Below are 22,484 nucleotides of genomic sequence, written 5' to 3'. Positions count from 1 at the left end.
GTCCGGTGAATGTTTTTTCCTTCTCTTCAGTCCGGGGCTACCTGCCAGGCACAGCTGAGATGAGAGGGAACCTCCTGGACACCAGCATAGAGCAGGATCTGATCCGAGAGCTGAGTCAGAAGAAACAGAATCTGTTGCTGGAACTCCGTAACTATGAGGAAAACGCCAAGGTAGGTCCTAATGTGAAGGGGAAGTGGGAGTCTGAAAAGCTGACAAGGACCAGGAGGATCAGCAAATGTGGAGGAAGAAAAAGAGTTTCGACGTCTGCCATGGTGCAGGCTCCCTCCTTCTCACTGGTGGAGGTGCGGGTTGCTTCTGCCTTTTTGCTAGTGTGGAAATTAAGAGGGCATGTGTCCTTTCATCTAGAAATTCCACTTCCAGGAATAGCTAAGATATTTGCATGCATGTTCAAAGACATTTACTGCAGCACTGTTTGTGGCAGTGAACGGTGGGAAGCAACTTCCTGTTAATCAGTAGCAGGGAGTATGTGCGGGGGAGTATTAAGCAGCTCAAAAGAGTGAAGGATGCATGCTTGGACTGATGTGGAATGATATCTGTGGTATTAGTGAAAGAAGGCAAGAACTATGTGTATAGAGTATCTTTTGTCTTTTTCAAGAACAAATAATGTAAAAACGGACAACTACAAAAACTCTGTGTGTGTGTGTATGTTTCTATACACATATGTACCAAACTGGCTGGAGGATGAGCTGGGGAGTAGGACTTTAGTTTGTCCTGTCATGCATACTGTATTTGAATTTACTATACTAAGTGAATTTCTTTTGTTATTTAAAAGTACAATACAAAAAAATGTAAGAGACATGAATGGGGTGCAGTGGACCCTAACCACAGAAGGAGACAAGCGTATTTTCCCTTGGGAAAAGGCCAGGTAGGGCAAGGGAGTGCTAGTGAGGTGAGTCTTCAAATTCTAAAGAATCAGATTAATAAGATAATGAGGAGTTTGCCTTTTGAAACTGAATAGCTGTATTATTTAAAATTGGCATTAGTTCAGTGTTTCGGTGACTGAGTTGGAAGTGGGTGGGGTGTTTTACAGGCTGAATCCAGCAGTCCGCTGAATGAGGCTGATGGGCATCGGGGCATAATCCCAGCCAATACCAAGCTCCACACTGCCCTCTCGGTCAATCTGGGGAATGAGACACAGGCTGCTCATGCAGAATTGTGCATTTCCACTTCTAATGGTAAGAAGTTATTTGTAGCTGGCATTTGTAGGCACCTGTGCCATCTTGGAGTGGTTCTTGAACTGCTATTTTCTCTCTTCCCTACAGACACCATCATCCGAGCAGTATTGATTTTTGCAGAGGGCATTTTTCTAGGTGAAAGCCATGTGGTACACCCCAGCATTCACAACCTCTCCAGCTCCATCCGCGTCCCAATTACCCCTCCCAAGGACGTCCCTGTGGATCTGCACTTGAAAACCTTCGTGGGTTACAGATGCAGGTGACCCTTTGCAAATCACAGTTCCTTTCCAGATAGCACTTAGAGGAGAGCAAAATGTGTAGATTTTCCATTTTGCCATGGATTCTGTGGGGCCAAAGAAGCCACTTAGTGGTTCTACTCACCCAGGCAAGGCTTCTCATGACCCTTTATTTCCCTAATTTGAAATCTTTCAAACATAAAAAATAAAAGCTATGTGTGTTTAAGATGGTTATTTTCTGGTTTTAGTCTGATGATCTTATCACAAAATTTCAAAAAATATGTTTAACTGATGATTTGTCAGCTTCTAGTTTTAGCCACTAAGACTGCAAGGGTTAGGTTGTGCCTTTAAATATTAGAGTTAAATACAACCTCAGTTAGTGAAGAAAAACTGCCAGATCTGTGGCATATAAAAGCCTTTTCAGATTCCTTTTAGGGTGTTTTAAACCCTTGGTGCACGTATGTGTATCTGTTGACTCACGTTATCTCTAAATCCCAAACCCCATTACTGTAGTACTTTAACCCTCAAGTTTTCGGGGTTTTTTCTCTTCAGTGAAACCCTTAAATATCAACTTGGGGACCCAGTAATGACTTTATTTTCTGGGCCTTGCATTTTGAAATAACATTCTATGCAAAACGCTTGTCTTGTCTTCCATTGGTTGACCTTAGCACGCAGTTCCACGTGTTTGAATTGACAAGACAGCTGCCCCGGTTTTCCATGTATGCGCTGACCAGCCCGGACTCCGCCAGCGAGCCACTCAGTTATGTTAACTTTACCATTGCAGAACGGGCACAGAGGGTGAGTTTCTGGCTTTTTTCCCCAATACTTTGGCACTTTGGAACCCTTTAGGTGTTATTTCATAGAAGAGGGGAATTGCATGAATGAGTTATTTAGTAGCAGTAGTTATGACATGAAAGAGTTATGTAGCTTGGAGTTGGCTGGTAATGTAACAAAAATATTGCTAAAATACCTTCTCTCACTTTGAAAACATAGGCACCTTATTTACCTGAGCAATCCTTGTTATAGGTGAATTCTTACCAGTTTTCAATTCCTCTCTGTAGTTATGGTCTTAGTGTGTTGTCCTGACCCCGTGTTTCAAGAGGAACCTGCTTCAAAATGGAGGGAGAGTAGGACTTGGAGCTGAGAACATTTTTGGGTTCAAATGCTACCTTAACTAATTATATTTTTTATTTTTATTTTTTTTTGAGGAAGATTAGCCCTGAGCTAACTGCTGCCAATCCTCCTCTTTTTGCTGAGGAAGACTGGCCCTGAGCTAACATCAGTGCCCATCTTCCTCTACTTTATATGTGGGACACGTACCACAGCATGGCTTGCCAAGCGGTGCCATGTCCGCACCTGGGATCTGAACCAGTGAACCCGGGGTCGCCAAAGCGGAACATGTGAACTTAACCGCTGCGCCACCGGGCCAGGCCCTCACTACCTTAACTAATTAAATTCGTCGTGCTTTGGGGGAACTCCCCTCCCTGGTCTGAGGCTCTTTCCTTATCCTCACTTATAGGTGAGGCTAGTCGTAGCTCAGAGGGGCCCCTGAAGATTATGTGAGTGGTGTGACAGTACCTCATAAAGTTTAGAGGACTAATACTAGTGGCCTTTAACCTTGGCTGGACTTCAGAGCTCTCAGTGAGGCTTTGCAATCTTGTAGATTCTTAGGCCCCTGCCCAGCCTGTGGAACCAGAAACTATAGGTGGGCCCTTCCAAAAGGCCTCACGGGTGGTTCTCATGTGGAAGCTGTGTTGTAAACCACGGTAAAGTACTATTATTATTAATACTAAAATTTATTCTCATTGTGTAGATGTACCTCTGTGTCTGTGCTTCGTGTGTGCACGCATTCTTTATTTAAAATTTTTTTAAGGAATGGAATGGAATAGTTTTAAGTAGACTACCTTGTCCAGTATATAGCCACAGAAGAGCTATTGTGTAAACAGTATTAGTGTCCTTCCTGAATTGTTTCTACATTGCATATAAGATTCTGCTTACGTTGAAAATGCTATAAAATCATGTATGCTGTAGGGCCAGACATAATTATGAATGTTACTCAAGAACACGTGTAAGGTGAGAACAGGGAGCGTGATTAGTGTTTTCTTGGTGGGGGGGAAGTATGATTCTTTCTTTGTTTGTTTACCAGGCAGTAAAACTAGAAAGAAGGATAACTCTTAAGAATGACTATACTTTAAAAATGAAGTTCATTTCATCCTGTTCATTTTAAGGTTGTTATGTGGCTCAACCAGAACTTTCTGTTACCAGAAGACACTAACATTCAGAACGCTCCGTTTCAAGTGTGTTTCACATCCTTACGGAATGGTGGCCAGCTGTATATAAAAATAAAACTTAGTGGAGAGGTAATGCTTGCTGTCACGGGCACAGATTTCTCCTGTAATGTTTAGCATTCAGTGCAAAGTGAGTTGGGTGACACCAATCTCAAGACCATAAAACCACGTGTTTCAACTTCATCTGTTGGTGTTAGTCATCTTAGACACGGGGATATATTCTAGAAAAGCGGTTTTCTGCCTCACCCCCTCCTTCCCTTCAGCCCTCCTTGTCTGATCTGGGAAGGGTTGAGAATACAGAGGTGAACGGAAACATTTTCACTGTTTGAGTGATTTTGTTGTTTAGTTTATAAGGCTAGAGGATTGGTCTTGTAGTCTGCTCCTAGAGATAATGAATGTGGTTTGTAATTTCCATGAGGCCTAACCCCTGTCTTCTTCATCACCACATATAAATTTATGCTCAATAAATGTGTTGAATATCGGGAAATTGAGGTACTGGTTCAGCTAACTTTGTCTTTAATATCTGAGGATGCTGAACTTGTCTCTTTTTTCTGCACACAGATCACTGTAAATACTGATGATATTGATTTGGCTGGTGATGTCATCCAGTCGATGGCATCATTTTTTGCTATTGAAGACCTTCAGGTGGAAGCGGAGTTCCCGGTCTACTTTGAGGAACTGCGAAAGGTGCTGGTTAAGGTGAGGCACCTAGTGGATGCATTCGTAGAGCAGGGTGGTCTCTGTGTGTGAAATGTTTCTCTTAGGGGGTTAACGATACTACAGATACGTACACTATGTGATAGTCGTGTTTTAAAGAATTTTTGCAAATTCTTAAAATCAAAATTGAACTAGTATTGGATAATTCGCTAGTTGAAGGATTTCTTTTATAAAAGTGAGTAGTTAGCTCTTGACTACCCTGCCTTCTTTGTTTGGTTTAGGGGGATACTTTTTAAAAAACATGTCATATTAACATTTTCCTTTGTTAGCCCTTCATCTTACCCATTGTGTCTACATTGCTCTTTGGTTTAGTGCTTTCCAACAACCCAAATTCAAAAGGAAAAAGAAAAATAATGATTGTGACTGGCCCCAAATTATAACAACGTTCCTACCAAATCTCTAAAATGTTAATATGTGTGTTGCTAGGGCTCCAATGCTAAGACGTGGAAAGAATCCAGATGGAATGTCAGCTTGAGTGTTGGAGGCAGCATAGGCTAATTAATTCGTTGATGAGGAGATGAAATAATGGGAGACACTTAAGATGGTACAAGTGAATAGGGGAAAGAAGAGGGCCCTGGTATGTGGTAGACAGCATCTTCTCAGTCTGTCTAGTTTTCAGGAAGTTTGCAGGCCTTTTTAATTCCTGAGTGTTCGTGGTCTCCAGGTGGATGAGTATCATTCAGTGCATCAGAAGCTCAGTGCTGACATGGCTGATAATTCTAATCTGATCCGAAGTCTGCTGGTCCGAGCTGAGGATGCTCGTCTGATGAGGGACATGTGAGTATTTACCATTTACCTAAGACAGGTGCAAGGTTAAAATTGGCAGTGATATGGAATAGCAACTCTCAGATGCTACTAGTAGGAGTGTAAATTGGTATGATGACTTTGGAAAATAATTTAGCATTATCAGTAAAGTTGAAAATGTCCATACCCTATGACCCAACAATTCTACTCCTGGTTTATAACCTAGAGAAACTTGTGCACATATAAACCCGGATGTTTGTATAAGAATGTTCATAAAGGCATTGTTCATAAGAATCCTAAGGCGTAAACAATCCAGTCAGCAGTATAATGGATAAATTATGATATATTTGTACAATGGACTACTATATGCAATGACACTAGTCAGTGTGTAAATTTCCCCAGTTGTCTCATAAACGTGTGTGTATGTATTTTAAGTTGGTTTGTTCAGTTTAGATCCAAAGACCAAATATCGTGCATTGAATTTGGTTGATAGTCTCTCTCTTTTTTTTTTAAATTGTGCTTCACTTTATTGAGCTTTGCAGATACTGCGTTTTTTGTAAGATCCTCTACCAGCAAAAAGATTACAACTTGCTGAGGGCTCAGATGATGGTTAGCATTTTTTAATAATAAAGTATTTTTTTTTAATTTTTAAAGATTGGCACCTGAGCTAACATCTGTTGCCAATCTTCCTTTTTTTTCCACTCTCCCCAAAGCCCCCTAGTACATAGTTGTATATTGTAGTTGTGGTCCTGCTGGTTGTGCTGTGTAGGACACCGCCTCAGCATGGCCTGATGAGCAGTGCCATGTCTGAGCCCAGGATCCGAACTGGTGAAATCTTGGGTTGCTGAAGTGGAGCGTGCAAACTTATCCACTTGGCCATGGGGCCGGCCCCAGCAGTAAAGTATTTTTTTTATTAATTTTTTTAAAATTTGAGTTCATAATAGTTTACATCATTGTGAAATTTCAGTTGTACATTATTTCCTGTCTCTCACCACATAGGTGCTCCCCTTCACCCCCTGTGCCCACCCCTTACCCCCCTTCCCCGGGCAACCACTGAACTGTTTTCTTTGTCCATGTATTTGTTTATGTTCTCCAAATGAGTGAAATCATCTGGTGTTTGTCTTTCTCAGTCTGGCTTATTTCACTAAGCATAATTCCCTCAAGGTCTTTCCATGTTGTTGCAAATGGGATGAATTTGTCTTTTTTTCTGGCTGAGTAGTATTCCATTGTATATATATATACCATGTCTTCTTTATCCAATCATCAGTCGATGGGCACTTGGATAGTTTCCATGTCTTGGCTGTTGTGAATAGTGCTGCAGTGAACATAGGGGTGCATATGTTACTTTGGATTGTTGATTTTAAGTTGTTTGGGTAGATACCCAGTAGTGGGATATATGGTAGTTCTGTTTTTAGTTTTTTGAGGAATCTCCGTACTGTTTTCCTTAGTGGCTGCACCAATTTGCATTCCCACCAGCAGTGTATGAAGGTTCTCTTCTCTCCACACCCTCTGCAACATTTATTATTTTTAGTCTTAGTGATTATAGCCATTTTAACAGGCATAAAGTGGTATTGTAGTGTAGTTTTGATTTGTATTTCCCTAATGATTAGTGATGTTGAACATCTTTTCATGTGTTTATTGGCCATCTGTATACTTCTTTGGAAAAATGTCTGTTCATTTCCTCTGCCCATTTTTTGATTGGGCTGTTTATTTTTTTGTTGTTCAGTTGTGTGAGTTCCTTATATATTAGGGAGATTAACCCTGTATTGGATATATGATTTGCAAAAATTTTCTTCCAGTTGGTGGGTTGTCTTTTGGTTTTGATCCTAGTTTCCTTTGCCTTGCAGAAGCTCATTAGTCTGATGAATTCCCGCTTGTTTTTCTTTTGTTTCCCTTGTCTGAGAAGACATGGTATTCGAAAAGATCCTTTTTAGTTCGATGTCAAAGAGTGTACTACCTATTATCTTCCAGGAATTTTATGGTTTCAGGACTTATCTTCAAGTCTTTGATCCATTTTGAGTTTATTTTTGTGTATGGCATGACATAATGGTCTACTTTCATTCTTTTGCATGTGGCTGTCCAGTTTTCCCAACACCATTTATTGAAGAGACTGTCTTTTCTACATTGTATGTTCTTGGCACCTTTGTCAAAGATTAGCTGTCTGTATATGTGCGCTTTTATTTCTGGGCTTTCAGTTCTGTTCCATTGATCTGTGTACCTGTTTTTGTACCAGTACCATGCTGTTTTGGTCACTATGGCTTTGTAGTACATTTTGAAGTTTCCGGGATTGTGATGTCTCCAGCTTTGTTCTTTTTTCTCAGTATTGCTTTAACAATTCGAGATCTTTAGTTGCTCCATATGAATTTTAGAATTCTTTGCTCTATTTCTGTGAAGAATGTCATTGGGATTCTGATTGGGATTGCATTGAATCTGTAGATTGCTTTGGGTAGTATGGACATTTTAACTATGTTTATTCTTCAATCCACGTGCATGGAATCTCTTTCCATCTCTTTATGTCATCATCTATTTCTTTCAGTAATGTCTTATAGTTTTCGTTGTATAAGTCCTTTGCCTCCTTAGTTAAATTTATGTCTAGGTACTTTATTCTTTTTGTTGTGATTGTAAATGGAATTGTATTCTTGAGTTCTCTTTCTGTAAGTTCATTTTTAGAGTACAGAAATGCAACTGATTTTTCTAAGTTGATTTTGTACCCTGCAACTTTACTGTAGTTGTTAATTATTTCTAATAGTTTTCCAATGGAGTCTTTAGGGTTTTCTATATATAAGATCATGTCGTCTGCAAACAGTGAGAGTTTCACTTCTTCCCTCTCTATTTGGATTCCTTTTATTTCTTTTTCCTGCCTAATTGCTCTGGCCAAAACCTCCAGTACTATGTTGAATAAGACTGGTGAGAGTGGGTATCCTTGTCTTGTTCCCGTTCTCAGAGGGATGGTGTTCACTTTTTCCACATTGAGTATGATGTTGGCCGTGGGTTTGTCATATATGGCCTTTATTATGTTGAGGTAATTTCCTTCTATTCCCGTTTTGTTCAGAGTTTTTATCATAAATGGCTGTTGGATCTTGTCAAATGCTTTCTCTGCGTCTGTTGAGATGATCATGTGGTTTTTATTCCTCACTTTGTTAATGTGGTGTATCACATTGATTGATTTGCGGATGTTGAACCATCCCTGTGTCCCTGGAATAAATCCTACTTCATCATGATGTATGATCTTTTTGATGAATTGCTGTATTCGAGTTGCCACTGTTTTATTGAGGATTTTTGCATCTATGTTCATCAGTGATATTGGCCTGTCGTTTTCCTTTTTTGTGTTATCCTTGTCAGGCTTTGGTATCAGAGTGATGTTGGCCTCACAGAATGTGTTAGGAAGCATTCCATCTTCCCTAATTTTTTGGAATAGCTTGAGAAGGATAGGTATTAAATCCTCTCTGAAAGTTTGGTAGAATTCCCCAGGGAAGGCAGCTGGTCCCGGGCTTTTATTTGGGATACTTTTGATTACTGTTTCAATCTCTTTCCTTGTGTTTGGTCTATTTAGATTCTCTATTTCTTCTTGATTCAGCTTTGGGAGGTTGTATGATTCTAAGAATTTACCCATTTCCTATAGATTGTTCTTTTTTTGGCATGTAATTTTTTATAGTATTCTCTTATAATCTGTTGTATTTCTGTGGTATCCATTGTTACTTCTCTTTCATTTCTGATTTTGTTTATTTGAGCTTTCTCTTTTTTTTTCTTTGTAAGTCTGGCTAGAGGTTTGTCAATTTTATTTATCTTCTCAAAGAACCAGCTCTTTGTTTTATCGATCCTTTCTACTGCCTTTTTTGTTTCAATAGCACTTATTTCTGCTCTGATTTTTATTATTTCTCTCCTTCTGCTGACTTTGGGCTTTGTTTGTTCTTCTTTCTCTAATTCAGTTAGGTGTAGTTTGAGATTGCTTATTTGGGTTTTTTCTTGTTTGTTAAGATAAGCCTGTATTGTGGTGAATTTCCCTGTTAATATGGCTTTTGCTGTGTCCCATATGAGTTGGTATGGCATGTTTTCATTTTCATTTGTCTCCAGATATTTTTTGATTTCTCCTTTAATTTCTTCAACAATCCATTGCTTGTTCAATAGCATGTTGTCTCTACATCTTTGTCCTTTTCTCAGCTCTTTTCTTGTAATCAGTTTCTAGCTTTATAGCATTGTGATCGGAAAAGATGCTTGTTATTATTTCACTCTTCTTAAATTTATTGAGGCTTGCCTTGTTTCCCAGCATATGGTCTATTCTTGAGAATGTTACGTGCGCACTTGAGAAGAATGTGTATCTGCTGTTTTTGGATGGAGTGTTCTACGTATGTCTATTAAGTCCATCTGGTCTAGCATTTCATTTAATTCCACTGTTATCTTGTGGATTTTCTCTCTGGAAGATCTGTCCATTGATGTGAACGTGGTGTTGAGGTCCCCTACTATTGTTGTGTTATTATTAATGTCTTCTTTTAGGTTTGTTAATAGTTGCTTTATGTACTTTGGTGCTCCTGTGTTGGGTGCATAGGTATGTGTAAGTGTTATTTCTTCTTGATGGAATGTCCCTTTGACCATTATACACTGCCCCTCTTTGTCTCTCTTTATCTGTCTTATCTTGAAGTCTACTTTGTCTGATATAAGTATTGCAACACCTGCTTTCTTTTGTTTGCCATCAGCTTGGAATATCATCTTCCATCCCTTCACTCTGAGCCTGTGTTTGTCATTGGAGCTGAGGTGTGTTTCCTGGAGGCAGCATAATGTTGGGTCTTGTTCTTTAATCCCTCTTGCCACTCTGTATCTTTTTATTGGAGAACTCAATCCATTTATGTTTAGGGTAATTATCGATATATGAGGGCGTAATGCTGCCATTTTATCACTCATTTTCCACTTATCCTGCATTTCCTTTGTTTCTCATCCTGTGTATTTTAGTCTACCAATTGAGTTATGTAATTTTTTATGCTGTGTTTCTTTTATTTTCTCCTTATTTATTATTTGTGTCTCTGTTCTGCTCTTTTGTTTAGTGGTTATCCTGAGGTTGTTATTCAAGATTGGAAAAGATAGTCCCTTTTCTTATGGCCTCTAGATTCCTTAGACTAAACAGATTCAGTCCCTTTCCTCTTCCACTCCTAAGTTGTTTTTCTCACATCTTATTCCATCTTGTGTTATGAGTTTGTGGTTAAAATGACAAGATTATCCTTGTTTTTGTTGTTCCTTCCCTTTGTCTTTAATGCTATACTTGAGTATTTGCTGTTCTCCTCTGATTCTGTCAATCTATTTAACTCCTTACTCTTTGTGTGCTTTGTAACCCTTTTTTTTCAGGTATGAGGGCTTTCTTGAGGATTTCTTATGGGAGGTGTCTTGTGGCTACGAACTCCCTTAGCTTATGTTTGTCTGGGAAAGTTTTTATTTCTCCATCATAACTGAAGGATATTTTCACTGGATAGAGTATTCTTGGCTGAAAGTTTTTGTCCTTCAATGATTTGAGTATGTCATTCCAGCCTCTCCTAGCTTGTAAGATTTCTGCAGAGAAATCTGCTGAAAGCCTGATGGGGGTTCCTTTGTAGGTTATTTTCTTCTGCCTTGCCGCCTTTAGTATTCTTTCTTTCTCATTCAGTTTTGCCTAGTTTCACTACTATATGCCTTGAAGTAGGTCTTTTTACATTGACATATTTAGGAGATCTGGCAGCCTCTTCCACATGGATTTCTTCTGTAGGTTTGGGAAATTCTCTGCTATTATTTCTTTGAACAAGCTTTCTACTCCCTTCTCCTTCTGTTCTCCTTCTTGAATGCCTATAATTCTTATGTTGCATTTCCTAATTGAGTTGGATATTTCTCGGAAACTTTCTTCATTTCTTTTTAGTCTTAGTTCTCTCTCCTCCTCTATCTGGAGCATTTCAACATGTCTATCTTTGATTATGCTGATATGCTCCTCTGTGGTGTCTGCTCAAGTGTTCAGGGAATCCATATTTTTTTTATTTCTTCCATTGTTTCTTTCATCTCTAATATTTCTGCTTGATTCTTCTTTATAGTTTCAATCTCTCTTGTGAAGTAGCTCCTGAACTTGTTGAATTGTTTCTCTACATTCTCTTTTACCTCGTTGAGTTTTTTGATGATAGCTGTTTTGAATTCTTTGTCAATTGGATTACATATTTCTGTGTCCTCAAAACTGATTTCTGGGTACTTGTCATTTTCTTTCTGGTCTGGTGATCTAATATAGTGTTTGATATTGCTGGAGGCTGTTTTTTCTCATCCTGGCATTCTTAGGTTGCAGTTACCACCTATCACCACTGGGTGGGGGTCAAGTGCCCTGTATTCTGAGCCCCCTGCCTTCAAGCTGAAATACCAGGAGTTGGAGCCCCACTGAGCAGGGTGGGGAGGGGTGCTTTCTCCTGTGTGCTCTTGGGGTTTTCTCCCTCTGCTCTTCCTATCTGGTCTCCTGGGGTGTTGGCTTGATGAGGCACCACCCCTCGCCCTCCCTGCTCCCCGCTAAGGCTTTCACCCCCATAGAGGGCTTCCCTCTAGGCTGCAGGGGCCCTAGGGAGTCCTTGAAGAAGTTCCTGTGAACGAAGGTCCCTTCCTCCATTCCTTCCCTCTCGGAGGCCTCCTCTGGTCCCCATCGAAGTCTATAGGGGAGGGAGCAAAGATTTCTCTTACCCCATTCCAGCTCCCCTGAGGGGGGCTCCAGGCTCTCCACCCTTCGTCATTGGCTGTGTGGATCTCTCTCTCGTTTTTTGTGTTGTTTGGATGTCCTCTGTTGGGGTATGGATTTTTTTTGTTGTTGTATATTGGAGGGGGAAGATTTCTGAGAGACCTCACTCTGCCATGATGCTATCCTCACTTGATAGTCTCTCTTAATCCACTTGTTTGTTTGCTCACTCTTTCTCTTCCCTAACTCTCTCTCTCTCCTGTGGTTTCCCATTTTGGATTTTGCTGATTGTATCTCTGTGGTGATGTTTAGTAGTATTCTTCTGTCGGCTGTATTTCTGTTAGAATGGTAGTTAGATCTAGAGGCTTGGTCAGATTTGGGTTCACTTTATTGGCAAGAATACCTCATAAGTGGTGCTGTGTACTTCCATAAGGAAACATCTAATATCTACTTGTCTCTTTTTATCACATTATCAGCTGTTGATGATCATGGCCTAGATCCATTATTTCTTTTGGGGTTTGCAAAATAGTGATATTCTAATTCTGTTATTTCTTTGTCATATGTTAGCTGAAATACTTCCAAAAAGAATAACATTCCCTCATGAATTAATGAATTATTTAGTTACCTGAGGTACAGTTTGTAAGGAAAGACAGGTTATTTATCAGCTTTAAAATAATGAGTTGGTTCTCTAGCAGCCTCTGAGTTGACCAATGAGATTTTTAGATCCTTATAAATTCGTGTATTTTAACATATTTAATGTGCTTCAGTCCATTTCAGTTCTTCTTTATGATGGCTAAATTGTCCTGTTTTTGGCCAGCAGAAGCCTCTTCAGGTCGGCTGCAGTGACCTTTGGACATAACCCATTAGTTTTGTTAGTTCCCTGTTCTCTTGAACAAGATATTTTTTAGGCTTATCTGGTACATCTCCTGCTGTAAATCTGGAATGAGCCATTTCTCTAAGGAGTCCTGGTTCTTTTTAGTGGGAAATGGTACTTAGAGATCCTAGGCTGAGCATTCGAGATGCTCCTTGCTCCTGGCTTGGTTCCTGTTTGTAGCCCTTTTCAATGGATAGAGCTAGGAAATGGATATATTTTTTCAGTGAGAAAATGTATCATGAGTTCATACTATTTCCCTTCCAAATTTATGAACACAGGCTCTTGACTTTGATTTTAATGCTGTATCTTCTCTCTCACGTTGAAAATCATGGCTCCAACCAGTATCAGCATAACTATTTGCTTTATAATACACACACGTTTAAGAATAATCTCAATATTACTATCAATAATGTGATTGCTGAAAAATACCTTAAGATTTTTTTCTAGTTCTTTGTGTCTTTATATTCCAGTAAGGAGTTTCAGTGAAATTACTGTATTTTAAAATCATTTTAAATAATTCCTCTCTTTTTGGTTATGCTACAAATTTGAATACACAGTTAAGTTCATTTTGTTCATTTTGATTTCAATCTTGGGGGCTTCACATTTTTTCCTTTTTGGTTTAATTTTATTACATATTTATTAAAACTTTTATATTGTTCTAAAGTCAGCTCTGTAAAATGTATGCAAAAAGTCTAACTTCTCTTTCCTGTCGCCTCTATCCTATTCCCTCCCTTTCACTATAAACAACCAATCAAAAATTTAAATACACACGCATCTCACTCTGTAGATAAATCATGGCCTGGTCCTCTTTTCCACCTTGCTTTTTACACTTAAAAATAGATCTCGGAGGTCAGTCCACAGTAGTGCACAGAGATAGTTGGCGTGTGTTTTCACAGCTGCACGGCACTCCCTCCTGGGTGTCTATTCAGCCAGTTTCCTGCCTTTGGATTGCTCTTTTGCTTTTGCAGATAGCGCTGCAGTGAATAGCTTTGCTACATAATCTTTTCATGTTTTTGCCAAGATATCTTTGGGGAAAAGTCCTAGAATGGGATTGCTGGGGTAAATGATAAATGCCTGCAGGATTTTGCAAGATGTTGCGAAATTCCCCTCCATAGGTGTTACGTCATTTTGCATTCTCACCAGTAACTTATGAGAGTGCCCGTTTCCCTCCAGCCTTGCCGGTGGAGTATGTTGGCAAACTCTTGGGTATTTACCAGTTTGATGGGTGAGAAATCGTCTCATTGCAGTTTTAATTTTCATTTATTTTATTATGAACAGTGTTGAGCATCTTTTCATTGTTTTAAGGGCCATTTGCATTTTTGTGTGTGTGTGAACTGTTTCTTTTGTCTGTTTATATATTAGGTATATTAATCCTTTATCTGTGATATAAGTTGCCAATTTCTTTTTCAGTTTGTCATTTGTTTTATTTTTGGTTTTTCCATGTAAAAGGTTTTTAAAAATTTTTTGTAGTTAAATAGATCAAATAGATCAATATTTTCCTTAATACCTCTACATCTTGAGTTAATAGTTAGAAAAGTTTTCCTTACTCCCAGGCTATAGAGTAATTCACCTATGCTTTCTTTTAGGACTTGTAGGGTTTCTTCTTTCACATTTAAGTCTCTGTTCCAGTTGGAGTTTATCCTGGTGCTCAGTGTAATAAATTCAGTTTTTTCTTTTTCTATACAACTATTGCATTGTTTCAGGACTGCTACTTTAAAAGCCACTTCCCCACTGATTTGAGATGCTGCCTTTATGATATATCATATTTCCATATGCAGTGGGTCTGTTTCTGGATTTCCTAGGCTGTTCTGTTGGTCTGTCTTTCTCCTCGTTTGACAGACCCTTCTTTTCTTTCTAGGGGATCTGTGTGCTTCAGTGTCAGGTACGGCTCAGGCCCCCTCACTGCCGCTGCTCTTCTTTTTCGTGTTTTTCCTGGCAGCTCATGCTTGTTTGCTCTTTCCAGTGAACTTTATCATCAGTTCTTTCAGCTCCAGAAAAAAAGGGCAGGTGTTTTTATTGGAATCATGTTAAATTTATTAACTTAGGAAGAAGTGACATTGTTAGAATGATGTTCCGTCTATCTAAGAACATGGTCTGTCTTTATATTTCAAGTCATGTTTTATGGTTTCCCTCATGTAGATACTGGACATTTCTTGTTTAGTTTAAGCCTAGGTATTTTCTTTTTGCAATTGTGAATGGGATCTTTCGTCCACATTATATCTTTTAACTGGTTTTTTGTTTGTATATACGAGCACTATTGATTTTTGTATGTTGATTTTATAATCTGCTACTTTAGTAAATTATCTTTTAGTTTTTCTAGATGTATACTTGTAAATTTGTAAATTGAGATAGTTTTACCTCTTACTTTCCAATTCATTTTATTCCAGTTATTTTCTCTGAGGCATATAAGATTTTTGCTTTTTTCTGGCTAACTTTATCTCTAAGCCTCCCCTCTTTTTTTTCTCTCTTTCTGGCTTTTTTTTTTTAGTCAAAGAGATGTTACTGGTTTTAGGCATTTGACTCTGCTAAACTGGAGAGCAGTAATCTGTTCCTTTTTTCCTGAATTACTTATATGTTCATTTAGAGACTCGCAGATGTATATTTGTTTTCATTTTTTACAGTCAAGTTAGTTGATATATAATTTATAATATACATGCAGAAAATTCACCCTTTTTAGGTTTACAGTTCAGTAAATGTCGAGGAACTGATACAGTTGTGTTGCTCCTGCCACCAGCAAGATGTAGAGTGCGTCCAGCCCCTGTGCCTCTCTGCACCTGTGCCTCCCCTACCTGCAGTCCCTGCAGCCGCTCATCTGACTTCTCTCCCTATAGTTTTACCTTTTCCAAACTGTCATAACAATGGACCATACAATATGTAGCCTTTTGAGTCTGGCTTCTTTCACTTACCGTAAGGCCTTTGAGACTCATCCATGTTGCATATGTCAGTAATTCATTCCTTTTTACCACTGAATAGTATTCCATTGTATGGATATACCATACTTTGTTTATCCATTCACCAATTAATTGACATTTGAGTTGTTTTCAGACTTTGGTGATTGAGAATAAAGCTGCTATAAACATTCGCATACATGTTTTGTGTGGACATGTTTTCATTTGTTTTGGGTAAATAATTCATAATGGAATTGCTGGGTTGTATAGTAAGTGTATGTCTGACTTTATAAGAAATTGCCACATCATTTTCCAAAGTAGCTACTGTTTTGCATTCCCATCAGCAGTGCGGGAGAGTCCCAGTTGCCCCACATCCTTGCCAGCATTTGGTATTATCAGTTTATTTTATTTTAGTCATTTTCATTGTTGTGTAGTAATATCTCATTGTGGTTTTAATTTTATGCCTTTGTTTTTAAAACTTTGATAAGAGGCTTGATATGAGGCTGAATCTGTTAGTTGTCTAAAAATACTTTATTAAGAACAGCTCCATTTTGTCTAATGAATATTAATCTGGAACTTAGAGGATAGCCTATTGCCTTGCTCACTTTTCCCTACCCACCCCACACAGTGGGCACATGATAATTCTTGGTTCCTGAATTCAAACAAACCCTGGACCAATAACCCAGGAAAGTCACTTGTCTTCCATTTATTTGGAAAAGAGAAAATATTTTGATAGAAACTTAATGTTTTCAAAGCAAACTTGAGCAGTCATCCTGTTTTAATGACAAAACAGTTAAGAACCTGCTGTCTTCCTTGCTTTTTGTGTCTGAGAAGTTTGCAAGTTTTTTCATTTAAGCCTGCCAGATCGAGGTGCAATGGTGTTGAATTCCTGTTGATTTACACAGGAAAACGATGAAGAGTCGCTATATGGAACTCTACGACCTTAATAAAGACTTGCTAAATGGATATAAGATTCGCTGTAACAACCACACAGAGCTGCTGGGAAACCTCAAAGCAGTGAATCAAGCGATTCAGAGAGCAGGCCGTCTGCGTGGTAAGCCTCTTTTCCACAGCATTGTAATTGGTCTGCAGTTTTTGGGTGAGAACCACTGAAGATGGTGTAGCTTCAAGAATTCATTCTGGGGCCTCTGTCTGTGAAGGTGCCTTGAACACTCATGTTGGCACAGTCACTTGAGTTTCGGCCAGCCTGCTGTTTGGCTTTAGTCAGTCTCCAGACTTCAACGGGAAAGGACTCGTGCAGCTCCTTTCCTTAGATCTTGCTGTGAGGATCCTCCACGGAAACACCTAGTGACAGATACCCAGGAGGAAAGCCCTGAATACCACTGTTAGAAAAAAAGGGAGGCTGAAAACTAATGAGTGTCCAGCTTAAAACTTAGAAAAAGAACAACAGAATAAACCAAAGGAAGCAGAAATACAGCCAGAGATTTATAGCTGAAATCTGCTGTTTGGGGTTTCTGCTTTGACCTCCTTTTAGGCATAATCTTTGCTAGGTGGATATGATTTTGATCCTTTTCTATTAAACTGACTTTTGGTTACTAAGTTTGAGATGGTCTATGGGTTTGGTTTGTGATAAATTCCCTCATAAAGGAATCTTTTTTAGGCAGTGGTACCAATAAATTAGTTAAATTTGCGTGACCTATACCCTAGTTTTATGTTGCTTTAAAACTGGCTTCTGATTGATGATTTCACTTTTAATCTTTTTGATCATACTGTTTGGATGTTTCTTCTCATCCAGTTGGAAAACCGAAGAATCAAGTGATCACTGCCTGTCGGGATGCGATCCGGAGCAACAACATCAACATGCTGTTCAGAATCATGCGGGTGGGGACCGCCTCTTCATAGCAGAGGAAAGAATAGGTAATGAAGTGCCTAGAAAATGGTTTCCCCAAAAATGTAGCCTGGTTTGCTTTGGGTCACATCCTGTTGACCCCAAGGTGCTGAGAAGCCTTGGTGAGTTGTACAAATGAACAAAGCATTGTGTCTGAAAAATGTATTCACTTCCTGTTTGTAAGATCAGCCGTGCTCTTGCCGAGTGGTGCTAGGTTTGTATGGAGCACGGTGAGTACTTGTGAAACATTAGGGCTTCAAAGTCCAGTTTTTCTGTATGTATGTAAAGTAGATGTATAGAGACATCTTTTCTCTTGAAATTGTAATTGAATTTGTAATTTTAAAATAGATTATCTACTTTTTCATTAAAATTTAAAGGTGTAATTTGTATTGACTGATTATAAAATCACCACCCTATCAGAATTGCATAAACCATTTGTATTATGTGGCGAAAAACAAAAATGTGGATATTCAATTTGTGTGCTTTCTTTTTAAAAAGTTTCATACTAAGGTGATGTTAGTTGGAGTAATAGCTGCTGAAACAGATCTCACAATTCCTAACGCCTCATTTATTTCCCGTGTATGTAGGGATTTCTCTGCGGTCACCCAGGGAGCCAGACTCCTTTAATCATGAAGCTGTGTCGGCCTCCAGGGCACCCTTCCTCAGCCTGAGCTTTCTGGAGAAATAAGCAGCAGGAAAGTGATTTGGGTGACTGCTTTCACATTCACTGCATACAATGAAGACCTTATGGCACTGGGGCTTCATTCTCTCACTTGGAACTCTATTTCTCAAAGGGTTGTCCTGGGGCCTTGCCGTTATTTATATCCAAGCCAGTGGAAAAGGAAAAGCTTTTTAAAGCCGTGGTCTGGAAATAGCACACGATCATTTCCACTCACATTCCATCAGCGAACATGGCCACAGCGCCCTGCAAGGAGGCCAGGAAACATCCAGCTCTGTGCCTACAGGGAGGGGAAAGCTGATGCTTGTGTCAACAGCCAGCAGCTCCTTCCCCAAGAGTTAAGATTTTGCTGTAAGGTAGATTTCAGGACTGGTTTAATGACTAAGACATTACTTTTCACATCTTAATAGCATTCATAAGTAGCTGGGGGAGAAGGCCTTTCCTCTGTGGTAAATTAATTTTACTAGTTTTCTCCATTTGGCCATTTAGGATTATCTTTTCTGTTTTTGAAAAGTGACCTTTATGGAGTCCTAATTTTTATGAGACTACCCCCTGTAATACCTTTGTTCTTCATTTTCAACCTATAAGCTCAAAAGCCATGCATGTATACGGTATTATTTTCAGTAATCCCTGAAGTAGTAAAGTATCTTGTATCTGCTTCAGAGAGGAGGAGACTGGCGTGCAGGGACTCATACTGGCCAGAGTTAGAGCTGCTGGCAAAACTCGAGTCCACTGTTGAGACTTTTTCTGTTTTAGCCACAGTCTAAGCTATACCGTTTGAGATTAAAGTCTCTAGTTGGTGCTGGTTTTAAATTGTTTGGCACTGTTGATTTTTAGGGACCCTAACAGAATAATCTCATCAAAGGTCATTCTGTTGTTCTTTAGCCAAAAAATTTCCTTCTTAGACCTAAAAATATCCATGGGCAAGGCTTGAAGGGGTTGACCTGCAGGAAGAGATCTTTAAATAGTCCTGATTTATAGGTTACAAGTAGGTTATTTTCACATTAATTTGATCCTCTTGACACTAGTATCTCTGAGCTCAGAGAGGTAGAATGTTTTCCACAGGATCCCACAGCTTTATAAGTCATGGTGTGGAGCTTTGAAACCAAGTAGTTGTGGCCCTTTCTGCTATCCCAAACTGGTCCCAAGCAAGTAAAGATTGGATTGGATGAAAATATTCATACAACTTTCAACAACCTCTTCTATCCACTTAGAAGTCACCAGGCTCAGTGTCGGGGTGAGAAAAACTGTTTGGTTATCAATTGCTCCTCTCTTTTGTTGCCACATTTTTCTATTGTAACAGACTCTGAGTGCCTTCTAGAAGCTATAGCTTAAACTCTTGTTTCATTGCTGAATTTTGTTGAAGCTTTAAGTGAACAGTCAGCCTTCATTTAAAAGCTGATCTTGAGGATTCTGCTATCTGGGAGAAAGCTTTTTAGTCATTTTTTGAACATCCTCTTTAAAAAGTCACCCTCCAAGTGGAGGCCGGCCCCGTGGCCGAGTGGTTAAGTTTGCATGCTCCGCTTTGGTGGCCCAGGGTTTTACCAGTTCGGATCCTGGGCACAGACCTAGCACCGCTCATCAAGCCATGCTGAGGCGGCGTCCCACATAGCACAACCAGAAGGACCTACAACTAGAATATACAATTATGTACTGGGGGGCTTTGGGGAGGAGGAGGAGAAGCAGCAGAAAAAGATTGGCAATAGATATTAGCTCAGGTGCCAATCTTTAAAAAAGTCACCCTCTACTCCCAGATTCAGGTACTCAATATTTTAGAGAAAGTATAGTTTTTATTATTTCCCACTCTGCCAATCCAAATACATCAAAGCTCAGCTCAGATGCGCCTTCCTCCCCCATGTCTTTTCCTTAACTCTTATTACATTGCGTTTATATAAATCTTAATCCCCTATTAAGTGAGAAGAGGGGCTGCATCTTAATCAGCTTTATCCTCCCCATGGTGCTGAGCCAATGCCTTGAGCATAGAAAAGCATCTTCTGTTCTCCCTGGGGTTGTCTGTCCTCAGTAAGCCTGTCAGTAGCTTCAAAAATCAAAGAACTAGAACTTTACAACTATTATGCAACCCTATAAGTGCTTGATAAGAATGATTTTCAAAATTATTAATGCTTCAGATTTTATAATTAGCAGTTATACATCTGCCAATGCTGAGTCCTGTGATCATAGAACTAAATCATCTCCAATCTCATTTTGAAACTAAAGTACAGTAAGACACCCATTGCAGCCTGGTGTTTTGCATTTCTGCCTCTTTCCCATCTGGCCCCTGCCCACACTGTACGCTCTAGCTCCCCAGTCATCTTTTTATCTGTATGGTACAGAAATATGCTTTTCCTAAAACGATCCCACATGGCAATTCCCAAGTTGTTTCAGACTCTCTGGACTGATTTTACATCGACCAGAGAAGGAATCATCTGTTTTGTAGGAATGTCGTTCATTACAGCTAGAGAGCCTGCCTCTGCCGTCACCATCTCTCTCTCAAGGACCCTTTTAACAGGGTTTGTCCTTTCTCACTCAGTTTTAGTAGTGATAAGCATACAAGGCTATTGAAGAGGTTATGCAGCCAAAACTTCTCATTGATGAAATACTGGTCTGGGAGAGGTAGCCCAAGCGTTGATCTTTTTCCATATTCTGTGGGAAAGAAATCCCCATATTCAGTGGAGTGTGGGAGGCAATCAATGAGCAGTAGAAAATCCAGGTTGCAAACCTAAAACAGCCTCTTTCTCTTCCAGGCTTCACTTTCCACATCTATAAAATGAGGGACTGGAGTTAGATTATTTATAGCGATCTTCCTTAAGCCTTTTGTTTTTCCACCTCTTAACAGAGATGCTAATATGCTCTCAAAATAACTTTATGAAAATGTGCTTAATTTCCATGATGGTTAACACACAAAGGGGATTTGACCTTACACAATTGTAGGAAGTGTTGAAGTAGTCTCTGTAAGGCCGCATTCTCTTGTCTGATGCTGGAGCTTGAGGCCCATGGGGCCAGCAGTCAGAAGGGACATAAAGTTGGGAAGAACAAGCTGGAACCCACAGGCATGAGCTGGAGCCCACGAAGATTTATTAAAATCTGTGTCAGTTCTTGCCTCTGACCTTGATGGTGTGGGCTTCCTGCAGAAACTGAGACCCTTTATCAGAGAAGCTGAAGGAAGATCCAGGAGGGCTGGAGCAGTTGCAGGCTGATGCTGTTCACACCAACGGGGTGAGCCAAGGGCTAAGCGACAACATGTGTGAGCTACAAATGGCTACTGCTTCATTTTGGCGCTCCATATTTTGCCCAAGAATTTGTGACTCATCCTAACTGGAAACAAAGGGAAGGGAATTCTGGGAAATGTGGTTCAGTCTAGCCAAGTTAATACATTACAGAGCACCACCGTGGTTGGCACAGGATGGTGGGGTTCTAGGTGACCTTTACTTTATATTGTTATACGTTGTTTTAATTCTTCACAGTGCACATGTATTACTTATATAATCTGAAAAAAATATAGCTATTCTCTTTGGGGAGGAAAATCTTACTAAAAGGAATTATAAGAATTGGAGGTTCACTATTAAGAATTGAGAGAAGATGCCATCTATCATATAGGTGAACATCATAGCTTTATCTGAAAGAAGTATAAAAAAGATGCCCATGTTTTAATTCCTCTTTTGTCACTTAACATTTGTTGACATTGGCTCCAGGCCCTAAAAATCAAGTTGAAGAGTGAAGTAGTAAGAAAAAGCAGCTTCTCAGTCACTGGGCATTCTCAGAGCAGAAAGGTTACCTGCAAGTCACACCTTCCTTCACAGACTCAGAGGTGCTGGCTGGAGATGATGTAACTGACAGCAACATCAGAGTCTGGCTCTCAGGGATTCTCTCCCCTCCGACTCTAAAATCCTTTTCTGTACTGTATAGAATAGCCTGCTGTGTTGTCAGACCATAAACACATTGAGATTAAGGAGACACTAATAAGCACATTTGAATACTTGTGTAGTATGCTAAGATTTAGACTCAGCACTCCAGAACTGGAAAAGTTGGCCTCTTCGATGTTACCTAGAGCCATGAGTCTTAAACCATTATCCAGGCTTGGCACACAACAGTTTCACCTGCCCAGCACTCCCTGGGCCTTCCTGGTGTTATGCCACTGACAGGGTGTTAACCAGAACCTCACACCCCTTCTCTTCCACTCATGAAAACACATCAGAAGACAAGTGAGTGAAAGTAATATTATAGGGATGACCTTCAGTCTGCAAGAACTTAAAAGGCAAGCTTTGAAATTTAAACCAATAGTGACAAGGTAGTTGTAATCCCACTTGAGTGTCACTACACTATGGGTAAACAATTGTAGTCTCCAAAAT

The 22,484-nt window shown here is 39.6% G+C and overlaps 1 protein-coding gene across 1 annotated transcript in view; it reads left to right on the top strand.

Moving 5' to 3' along the window:
* BBS2 (Bardet-Biedl syndrome 2) overlaps positions 1 to 17,826 on the top strand; it is a 34,263-nt gene extending 16,437 nt beyond the window's left edge. Inside the window, exons 9-17 of the mRNA XM_046684355.1 lie at positions 31 to 170; positions 1,052 to 1,196; positions 1,284 to 1,455; positions 2,101 to 2,230; positions 3,661 to 3,792; positions 4,282 to 4,419; positions 5,102 to 5,214; positions 16,513 to 16,661; positions 17,364 to 17,826. Coding sequence (XP_046540311.1) covers positions 31 to 170; positions 1,052 to 1,196; positions 1,284 to 1,455; positions 2,101 to 2,230; positions 3,661 to 3,792; positions 4,282 to 4,419; positions 5,102 to 5,214; positions 16,513 to 16,661; positions 17,364 to 17,470 — 1,226 coding nt within the window. The 3' untranslated portion in view covers positions 17,471 to 17,826. The remainder of the gene's footprint in view (positions 1 to 30; positions 171 to 1,051; positions 1,197 to 1,283; positions 1,456 to 2,100; positions 2,231 to 3,660; positions 3,793 to 4,281; positions 4,420 to 5,101; positions 5,215 to 16,512; positions 16,662 to 17,363) is intronic.
* Positions 17,827 to 22,484: the final 4,658 nt, after the last annotated feature.

The sequence above is a fragment of the Equus quagga genome, chromosome 13, assembly GCF_021613505.1.
Source record: "Equus quagga isolate Etosha38 chromosome 13, UCLA_HA_Equagga_1.0, whole genome shotgun sequence".
In the NCBI taxonomy this organism is placed as follows: domain Eukaryota; kingdom Metazoa; phylum Chordata; class Mammalia; order Perissodactyla; family Equidae; genus Equus; species Equus quagga.
This window is presented reverse-complemented; position numbering and strand designations above follow the sequence as displayed.